Source organism: Onychostoma macrolepis, chromosome 20 (genome assembly GCF_012432095.1).
Source record: "Onychostoma macrolepis isolate SWU-2019 chromosome 20, ASM1243209v1, whole genome shotgun sequence".
In the NCBI taxonomy this organism is placed as follows: domain Eukaryota; kingdom Metazoa; phylum Chordata; class Actinopteri; order Cypriniformes; family Cyprinidae; genus Onychostoma; species Onychostoma macrolepis.
In genome coordinates this window covers 27,753,284-27,763,779 of record NC_081174.1, presented here as the reverse complement: position 1 = coordinate 27,763,779, position 10,496 = coordinate 27,753,284, and the positions used below count along the sequence as shown (strand labels likewise).

The 10,496-nt window shown below is 48.1% G+C and overlaps 2 protein-coding genes across 2 annotated transcripts; one reads left to right on the top strand and one right to left on the bottom strand.

Moving 5' to 3' along the window:
- Nucleotides 1-207: 207 nt before the first annotated feature.
- Nucleotides 208-1,218, top strand: LOC131527336 (trace amine-associated receptor 1-like). Its single transcript, XM_058756367.1, has one exon. It carries the CDS (start codon nucleotides 208-210, stop codon nucleotides 1,216-1,218), a length of 1,011 nt encoding a protein of 336 aa, XP_058612350.1.
- Nucleotides 1,219-6,653: 5,435 nt separating this feature from the next.
- LOC131526627 (uncharacterized) lies at nucleotides 6,654-9,899 on the bottom strand. Its single transcript, XM_058754973.1, has 2 exons — nucleotides 9,391-9,899; nucleotides 6,654-9,197 (listed from the first exon to the last, which is right to left on the bottom strand). The coding sequence occupies exons 1-2, from the start codon at nucleotides 9,897-9,899 to the stop codon at nucleotides 7,052-7,054; spliced, it is 2,655 nt and encodes an 884-aa protein (XP_058610956.1). The 3' UTR covers nucleotides 6,654-7,051.
- Between the last annotated feature and the right edge of the window lie 597 nt (nucleotides 9,900-10,496).

The window sequence follows — 10,496 nt, the reverse complement described above, 5'->3', positions numbered from 1 at the left end:
TGCTATAAATGAGGCAGCCTTGGTTCACTGTAGAAAGAAAGGTAAGAACATGGATGAGAACCTTTGTTGTGTTGCATTGGATTTAAAATCATTCAATCAATCAAGCTTTTAATATGTAATTATTTGATAGAGATGCAAAAATTTATCTGCAGGCTGAAATTAACTTCACTCCCTTGTTTCATACAGGGAAGCTCCAGAATTGCGTAAATGGAAGTCAGAATCAACATCAGCCAAATTGAAATCTGGGAAAATCCTTTTCTCTGTTATGAGTTTAGTAACAGGTCTTGTCAGAAGATTGTCTATTCTTTGGAAATGCGAATTTTCCTCTACATCCTTTTTAGCGTCTCTGCAGTTGTCACAGTTATAGGAAACCTGCTTGTGATTATAACGGTCGTTCATTTCAAGCAGCTTCACACACCAACTAACTACCTCATCCTGTCTCTGGCCGTGGCCGATCTGCTTGTCGGAGGAGTTGTGATGCCTCCCAGCATGCTGCGCTCCATCGAGACGTGCTGGTATCTGGGAGATTTGTTCTGTAAAATACACAGCAGTCTTGATGTGACATTGAGTACCGCTTCAATTTTAAACCTCTGCATCATTTCTTTGGAAAGATACTATGCCATATGTCACCCCTTTCAATATCATAGTAAAATGACGTCACTTGCCACACTAGTTATGATTATTATCTGCTGGACTGTTTCAGCTGCTCTGGGGTTTGGCATGATCTTCATGGAGCTTAATATTATTGGTGTTGAAGATTTTTACTATGAGAACATTAAATGTGATGGCGGATGCACACTGTTTCAGAGTAAAGCTGGAGCTACTGTATTCTCACTGATATGTTTTTATGTTCCTGCTTTTGTCATGCTCTGCGTGTACATTAAGATCTTACACACAGCTCAACGGCAGGTTCAGGCCATCCAGAGCATGAATTCTGAATTAAGAAAAGAGGGAAAAGCGACTCAGACTTTAGCCATCATCATGGGGGTGTTTCTGACCTTCTGGATTCCTTTTTTTCTGTGCAATATTATTGATCCCTTCATCGGTTACTCTGTACCACCACTGCTGTTTGACTTATTCTATTGGGTTGGATATTATAATTCCACCTGTAATCCCATAGTGTACGCCTTCTTTTACAGCTGGTTCAGACATGCTTTCAGAGTTATTCTTTCCAAATCAATATTTCAGACTAATTCTTCAAGAACAGTACTAATGTAACAATGAAACAGATTATTCGCAAATGCGTTTCTTGATGTCTTATTTTCTGACAGTGTATTTTATTGTATTTTTTATGTCATTTCTTAACTAAACCTTCATATTAGTGCAAAAGAAATTTGAGTTTTACATAAGAATACTGTATGTGCTATATATATATGCCTGTATGTGTAGATTTTGTTTTCTTTGACAGGTTTTATGTTAGTCTGCTTTCACTTTCACCAAAATCGTTTCAGAAGCGAAGCGATAGGATTTGTGAGACCACGTGGTTTGCCTGCACATTGTTTTTCTTGATTTATTTGTGTGTGTGTTCTAACATGGTTGGCTAAATGTTTACATTTTGTCAGGTTTAATTCTGTTTATTCCACTCATACAACTCCTGCAATTAAACTCCTCGCCTTGTCCTTTTTGGAATTGTCCTTGTAAAAAGGATTTGTGGTGTCATATAACAATGTGTGTTTTTTAGCTTTGAGGATGAACCTCTCATCCAGTGGTGTAGTCTACATGATACGCAGGTATCCGCCATATACTAGGAAAGGTCAAGGATTTCTGTATACCCACTTAAAAAAGCATGAGGATACGTAACAACATTGTTTTGTAACAGAAATTTCACACGTTCATTCATAAATTCACCCCGGCTGTCAGTGGTGTCTATTTTTTTATAGTGGGTATACTCTGATTTTTCTCTCCTAGCCTCATACTCACCGTCACAAAGCGACACCCCATAAGCACCACCACACTCACTAAGTCATACAATATGCATCTATGTAACAGAGTATTCTGAAAGACTGCTTATGTGATATCAACAATTTATTATAAGCAACAGAAGACTTTAACAGCCAATTACATTTACAGCTGGGGAGGCTTGACTGATTTTCTACTGTTTAGTGTTAATCATTTAACTCAGCCAGTAATTACATTTATCTTAAGAATATGGTGCCTGGAGCACCGGTTTTATCAGCTGGCAATTTTCAATGCACATTTAAGAGTGCCTGTTTTTAAATTCCCCAGCCTGACTTTCAGTCCACAAGGCTGGCCAGGAGTTCCCATCTCTCTCATCATCTGAAACAAGGAGATATAAATATTGTATTCGGTTTAACTGCTGTACACAGACACACATACACAGTCTCTGTGTTATCTCTATCCTTCTACCACATGCACCACACTAACTGAACTTAAGTTATTAGCTAGTTATGTTGGCTTGAGAAAGCCAACATACTGTTATACTATTTAAACATATAATTCTTCTGAGACCAAGAATTTTCAACTGTACTCTATATCGTCCTAGGGCTTTAATGCTACAGGCACCAAACTCGTCAGAGATCTTGGACCTGATCTGTAGTTTGTTTCTATATCTTTTCTAACTGATGAGACTTATAGTTTTCATATAAATAATTATCAAATATCAAAGATTTCCCATAGACTTGCATTGGCTGAGCAAAAATTCCCTCTCTAGAGGACAACTGCAGTTCACTAGAGGGTGCCACAGGCTAAGAAATCTTTCAACTCCCCTAATTTACTTTCGTTTTCAGTCAGTTAAATTTACAAATAATTGCATACTTTTCCTTTATGCTGCCAAGAAAAGCTAACATATTTGATCATGATCTTATGTCCAGAGACCAGTGAGAAAGATGCTCGGGACAGTTGACTGATCTGTTACTGCTACCATGCACTGTACGTTTTTTTTTAAAGCCTTGTCATTTAAAACATTCAAGCGATTTGTGTCACCTGAAGCATCAGGTGCAGGCTTACGAAAACACTGAAAGTGTAGTTTGAGTTTTCTTTTGTCACAAGCCAGGCTTGTACCCAGGTCTCTAGTGTGGAGGTTGAAAGATTTACGACTGAGCCTCCGAAGTGGTAATGTTGGACCCAAACGAAACACTCAAGGCAGTATCCCAGGCAATGTAGATTTATTAAAAAAATAAATCTGTTTCAGCCACACAGCAAATACAAAATAAAAGTTAAAAAAACACATCGATTTCAAAATAAACACCCAGTGCAGACTCCCGATCATATTTCTCATCACTATATCCTTGCTTGGAGGCAAGAAATGGACGTCTGTGTTGCGAAGCACCAACTTTTTGAAATTCATCACACCGTCTTTCTGTTCACGAGTTCACACTTACATATATTAGCACGAGTAACGTAATGCGTATTTGGCGAGTATGGTAATACGTTGTTGGCGTGCTGTCCTGGGGAAGGGCTCCGAGCTCGGGAATTGCCCGAACCCAGAGTATCCCCCTACTGTGTTGTGAACTTTAGTGATGGTAGTGGAGAAGGGGTGGTGGAGGGATGCTGATTAGCCGTCAATGAAAGGAGGTAGGTCGGCTGTATTTATACCCTTGTTTTGATTAGCCTGATGGCGTACCACATGTGTCTAATTAGGCTAAGTATCTGACGTGCTCCTCCCGAACTTTGTTAATAAAACATCATTTCACGAGTTCACACTTACATATATTAGCACGAGTAACGTAATGCGTATTTGGCGAGTATGGTAATACGTTGTTGGCGTGCTGTCCTGGGGAAGGGCTCCGAGCTCGGGAATTGCCCGAACCCAGAGTATCCCCCAAAAGACATGAGTGTTGGACAGCCGCCAGACTGAGATCCCCCCCAAATACGCAATAGAGATCTGGCGGTAGCTGGTTCGAGGAGTAGCCTGGGTGGCAGGCCGGGGGAGCCTACGAGCTCTGAGGGAGCGGTTTGGCATGCATGGGTAGGCCCCACCGGCCGCTGGTGTGAGTTTTGGGGCGACCGGTCAGGGAGGGCTCGAACCGAAGCTCACGGATAGATCACGGAGTCGGCGTACGAGCCCTACTGGCCGTCAGCCCCTGCTGATCAGAGGACAGAGGGCGGAGACTTGCCAAGAGAACCCATGAAGCCTCCGACTGGAGCACCTCCATCACCGGACGAGTGGGTCCTCTTGGCTTGGCAGATAAAAAGAGTTTTGGACGTCCGACAAGGAGGCTCTCGCGACATCCGACGGGAGATCAAGACTCACGGCATCGAATGGATGAGCCTCACTTGCGGGCGGCAAGTACAGGAGCCCACCGGGAGACCAGCGTCGACGTTTGACACGAGATCAAGACTACGATGTCAGACGGATAGCCTCGCCGACGGGTAGGGAGAAGAGAAAACCCGGAGACTGGGAGGGCTCTCGCAGCATCCGATGGAGATTGAGACTCAGGAGAGATCGGACGGGTAAGCCTCACCAGGCGGGGGGGAAAGGTGTGAGGATAGGAGAGACAGGTGGACGGTGTTCGGCAGGCGGACGGGACCTATGGCGGCTGAAGGCTAGGCCTCGTCGCCCGTCGAACAGAAAAATAGGTGGGTGGCCAAGACCGACACCGATGCTCTACGGGAGGCCAATACTCACTGAGTCAAACGGATCGGTCTCACCGACCGTAGGATGAAACGGTAAGTCGTCTGGCTGGGAGGCTTTTGCCGACGCCCGACGGGGGCACAATACCCACAATGTCGGACGAGTAAGCGTCGCCAGCGTGGGACTTGAAAAGGTAAGGTTATCTGGCCGGGAATGCGCTCGCCGGCGTTCGACGGGAGATCAAGACTCACAATGTCGAACAGGTAAAGATGGAAAGGTAAAGGTTGGTCGGGACGCTTAGCCGACATCCAACTGGTGAGCGTGCTCAACTGTTTGAAGGGCCAGCGGCGCTGACGTAGGAGGAAAAAAGACGAGGATGTCCGGCCGGGAGGCTCTCACGACGTCCGACGGGAGATCAATACTTGCAAGTCGGATGGTTAAGCCTCGCCGGTGGCGGACTGAAAACTAAGATTACTTGACCGACCGAGTATGTGGCGTTCGACGGGGGTTTGGTATTGTGGCGCGAGCGGACGGAAAAGGTAAGATTGTCTGGCTGGGAGGCTCTTGCCGACGTCCGACGGGAGATCAAGACTCCGTTGGACGGGTAAGCCTTGCCGAGCGTAGGACTTGAAAAGGTAAGGTTGTCTGGCCGGGAGTGCTCTCGCCGGCGTCCGTTAGAAGATCGGGGCTCACTGAGTCGGACAAATAAGACAGAAAGGTAAAGTTGTGAGGTCGGGATGCTTCGCCGACATCTGTCTGGAGACGGACACTCGCAGCATGGATGGGTAAGTCTCACCGGCCGCAGGATGGAAGAAGTTAAGTTTGTCTGGCTGGGAGGCTCTCACCGATGTCCGCCAGGAGCTCAATACTCACTGTGTCAGACGGGTAAGCCTTGCCCAGCGAGGGATTTGAAAAGGTAAGTTTGTCTGGCCGAGAATGCGCTCACCGGCGTCCGGCAGGAGATCAAGACTCACTGTGTCGAACAGGTAAAGACGGAAAAGGTCAAGTTGTGTGGTCGGGAGGCTCTCGCCGGCATCCGACTGGAGATGAAAACTCACGGTCTGGATGGGTAAGTCTCGCCGGCCACGGGATGGAAAGGTGAGTTTGTCTAGCTGGGAGGCTCTTGCTGACGCCCGACGGGAGCACAATACCCACTGTGTCGGACGGGTAAGCGTCGCCAGCGTGGGACTTGAAAAGGTAAGATTGTCTGGCCATGAATGCGCTCACCGGCGTCCGGCAGGAGATCAAGACTCACAATGTCGAACAGGTAAAGACAGAAAGGTAAAGTTAGGTGGCCGGGAGGCACTCGCCGTCATCTAGACTGGAGATGGAAGCTCGCAGCCTGGTTGGGTGAGACTCTCCGGCCGCAGGGTGGAAAAGGTAAGTTGTCTAGCTGGGAGGCTCTGCCAGTGTTTGACAAGCTATGGAGATTCACGGTGTCAGAAAGGTGAGCCTCACCAAGCGTGGACTTGAAAAGGTAAGTTTTTTAAAAAATGTCTGAGAGGCTCGTACCCCTTTTTTTTTTTTTTTTTTTTTTAAACAACCTTTACCCAATTAAAATCTGGTGGGCTGATTTAATGTGGAACTGGTTCGTTCTGATATAGCTTTGGAAAGCTTCTGAAGACCATCTTCCTAGGGTTTGGATCTGTTGTTTGGTGAGGCCTTTTTGGGCTGCTGATGTTGCTGCCCCGATGCGAAAGGAATGGCTAGAGAAATTTTTTGCTGAAATGCCTGCTGATAACAGGACAGATTTAAGATGTTTTTGGAACTAGAAGCGACTGGCGGGTTTCCTGGCCTCGTCTAGGAATAGAGGTTCGAGAGGGGATTTGGCTTGGGAAATCCTGGAGCGGAGGTACTCGAGGACGGCTTGGTAAGGTTGGATAGGAGAAGAGAGATTGAAGATGTAAACGAAATGACCTTTCTTAACTTGGTCTGTTTTACTTTGTTTGATCAGAAAAGAAATGGTTTCGCTATCGAGGATTGATAGGTCTGAGATGGTGGGGTTGATGGCCGGATCAAACTTAGAGGAGATGGTTATCTCTGAGCATCTCAAAAACCCGAAGAAGGCTAAAATGAACATGGCGTCGAGTGTCCGGGCGGTATTCAGGGGCTGGTAATTTGTGCGGAGGGAGTGGATACATTTGGTGAGGATGTCTAAGGTAATGGGTAGTCTCGAATCGGGACGAGTCGGCCGGGATCGTTTGATTCCTCTGATCAACATGGAGGTTTGAGAATTGCTAATTCCGGGTGAGGGAGCACCGTACATGAGTTTATGAAAAAATTGGATGCCGCTTATGTAATTTTTGATGGTACTGGCTTGGAGGCCTTTGATGCTGTTGAGATAAGAGATAAATGAGGTTATTGAGAGTAGAGAAAAGTCTGGGAATGGCATGTTGTAAGAGAGATGGAATGACTTAAAGCATCTCCATGCTGTCACGTATGATTGGAGTGTTCTGGGAGAGACAGCCTGGAGGATGGTGTCGAGTGAGTCTTCGAGGAGAGGTTTTAATGGGTGATTTACGGGAATATCAATTCTGAATATGGAGGTACTGGGGTTGGGAATTGGTCCGCCTCTGGAGCCAGCATCCTGAATTTCTGAAACAGAAAGCGAGAGAGAGAGTCAGCAATTTTATTTTCTGAACCTGCGACATGTTTGGCGATTATTATAAACTGGTCGCATGCCGAGATCCATATTAATCGTCTTAGGAAAGGCGTGAGGGCGGGAGAATTGGAACGGCCTTTATTGATGCACTGAACAACTGCTTCGTTGTCACAGTGCACCAAGATGCATTTTGAGGCCCATTCGTTTCCCCATAAGAAAGCTGCTATCACGAGGGGGTAAAGCTCGAAAAGAGCTGAGGACGGTAGCGAACTTTGCAGCTGGGAAGGCCATGGAGACGCGAACCAGCGACCTTGGTAAAATCCTCCGAAACCGATTGAGGGAGCCGCATCTGTAAAAAGTTTAATGTCGAAGGGAGACGAAACAAGGTTGTTATAGAAGAGGGAAAGGCCGTTCCATTGTTTGAGGAACATTATGCATAACCTAAGTTCGTCGCGGCATTCTTGGGATAAGGAAATGAGGTCCTCGAGCGCATGGACTGAAGAAGCGAGTAAGAGGAGATGTGAGATGAAGGGACGGCCTTGGGGAATGATGCGCATGGCGAAATTTAAATGCCCGAGCAGTGACAGGAGTTCGCGTTTAGAACAGCGAGAGCTGTCGATGAGGGTAGAGGAGACGAGGATTATCCTGTCGATTTTCTCCTTGGGCAGAGAGTCCTGGAATTTAACTGAGTCCAGGTTAATGCCGAGAAATTCGATGGATGTAGCTGGACCCAAGGTTTTTTCCTGGGCGATGGGAATCCCAAGCTCAGAAAAAACCTTTTGGGCTGTGAGGATGTGGGCGGCTGGGATAGCGTCTGGAGGCGAAATGATTAAAAAATCGTCTAGGAGATGGATGAGATGGGGAATGGCGTAATTGTTTGACAGGATCCAGCAGACGGCTTCTGAAAGCATGTTGAAGATTTTTGGGCTACTTTTGCAACCGAAAGTCAGGCGGACGGCGAAATAGAATTTTTCCGACCATCGTATCCCAAATAAATGCCAAGAATCCGGATGGATAGGCATCACTTTGAATGCAGAAGTGATGTCTAATTTGGCGAGCCAGGCTCCTCGGCCAGCGATTTTAATCAATTCGACTGCCTGGTCTATGTCATGGTACCTGAGCGAAAATTCTTCGAGGGGAATCAGGCTATTAATGCTTGGAATGGAGGAATTATGGGGAGATGACAGGTCGATGATTAATCGTTTTTTACCCGAAAATTTCCTTGTCGCTACGCCAATGGGGCTGATGCGAAAGATTTCGAAGGGGGGTTTAACGAAAGGACCGATCATGAAGCCTGATTTGACTTCTTCCCCGATAAGGTTATCTACGATGTCAGGCTCGGCATGGGCGGATTGGAGATTGTTGCAAATCAAATTTTGGGAAAGCGCGCATACGACGCCGGGATTGAAACCGTGACTGAGGCCCGACAGGAGATATTTACAGAACTCTTTATCTGGATGGCTGGCGAGTTCGATGGCTAGACGAGAAATGTTCACGGGAGTCGATGAATAATTTTTTGATTTTTTATTCACAGCTTTAGATACCGGGCATACAACACGAGCGTGAGCTCCGCCGCAGAAACTACACATGTGGAGGAAACGACATCGGTGTCTGATGCATTTCCTATTATTGAAAGCAAAGCATGGCTGTCTGTTGTCCGCAGCATGAGGAGCTGGTGGTTCCTGGTCTGGGTATAAAGCCGTTGCTGGTCTTGGGACGTAGCTGGTGGATTTCGCGGAGGTGGGTTCCGGGCATGGAGTAGCTGACGGATTGATCCGTGGGCAATTCGAGGTGGAGTGGGCGACCGACCTGCACACGGCGCACGAAATGTTCCTGCATCCTAGGAACACCCTGTTGTGGAGATCTAAGTCGAGAGCACCCCAGTAGGGGCATTGATTCCACTGCGCGACTCGGACGGCGCATTTTGCAGAAAACAGTTTGTGATAAGTGAAAAAATGCCCTCCTCCGTAGGACAACGCGAGCTCGGCTATGATGGCCAGGTAGTCGTTGAGCTCGCGTCGCCTGTGAGGGAAGACTGAGCATATGATCTCCGTGAAACGACTGAAAGCGATGGAAAATTCGGGGAATGAGAGTATACGTGATGAGAGGGGATTGGGTTTTTTTTAACGTGACTGAAAAGTCCCCGCAATCTATCTGTCGATTGGAATCGGAAGTAGGCAGCAGGGAAAGGAGTAAGGAGAGATCGACGTCTGCACCTGCTAAAATCTGCGCTCGAATATTGTGAGCTACTTGCGGGGGTTCCGTAGCGATGGCGTTTGCAGGGACAGGCATGGGTGTAGCGGTGAAGAGCGAGTAAGATGGTTTTGCTTGGAGGAGAGTATTGAAGGGGGCTGGAGGCGGAGCTGTGTTTGGCAGCTCGTGCGGCCAAGCGTTTGCCTGGGCTGTAAACCCAGAGCTAGAGGGAGTGGGCTGTGGGACTGAGTGGAGAGGCCATAGCGGCCCGACGCTTGCTTGGCCGAAGGGGGCGGGCTGCAGTGCGGGATGCGGCTGCCCGTGCGGCCAAGCGCATGCTTGGGCTGCAGGCCCTGAGCTGAGAGAGGCCGGTGGCGGGGCTGTGTAAGCCGGCCATTGCGGCCAAGCGCTTGCTTGGACTGAGGGCTCTGCGCTGAGAGAGGTGGGCATCGGGGCCGAGACTGGTGGCGGAGGCGGCCAGACGCCCGCTTGAGTGGTGGGCCTCGGTATCGCTGAGGAGGGAGCCGCGACGAAAGCTGGGCCGCCGCCGAACCTCGCCGGGCCTTGCATCAACCGAATCCGGGCACGGCCTGGCTTGCTGATGGCCTAGTGCCGTTGTTTGATGTTCTTCGGGAGCTAATCTTGGAGCTGGAAGAAGGTGGGGAGTCCGCGAGGCGTGACCGTAAGTTTACTGCGATGTTTAACAGCCTTTTGGGTTGGGGTGGTTTTAGGAGAGAGATTACTTGGTTTGAGGTTCTTGTATAAATCATATAATTCCGCTTTGGTGAACTTGCGTGGGGCCTGGATGTCGGAGTTGGTCAGTGCCTGCCTCAGACTTGCCACTGTCAATTTTTCTATAGGTGGAAATGCTGGCCTAGTAGACCGATAGGAAGACGCCGGGGAATCGGCTGGGGTTCTCGCCGGAGAAGGCGAGTGTGTGCCTGGGCGTTTTGGAAGGCGAGTGGCTGAACGAGTCGAAGGCCGCCCGCGAGAAGGAGCCTGGGGCTCGATTGCATTGCTTGGCAGGGAAGTAGTGGTCCTGGAGCCGGTTGGCTGTGGCGATGCGGCCGGGGGAGAGATGGAGTTATCTCCTGACGAGGAATATCCACTGTGAGACATTGTGAACACAACAGACGGGTGAACCAGATGCTGATTAGCCGTCAATGA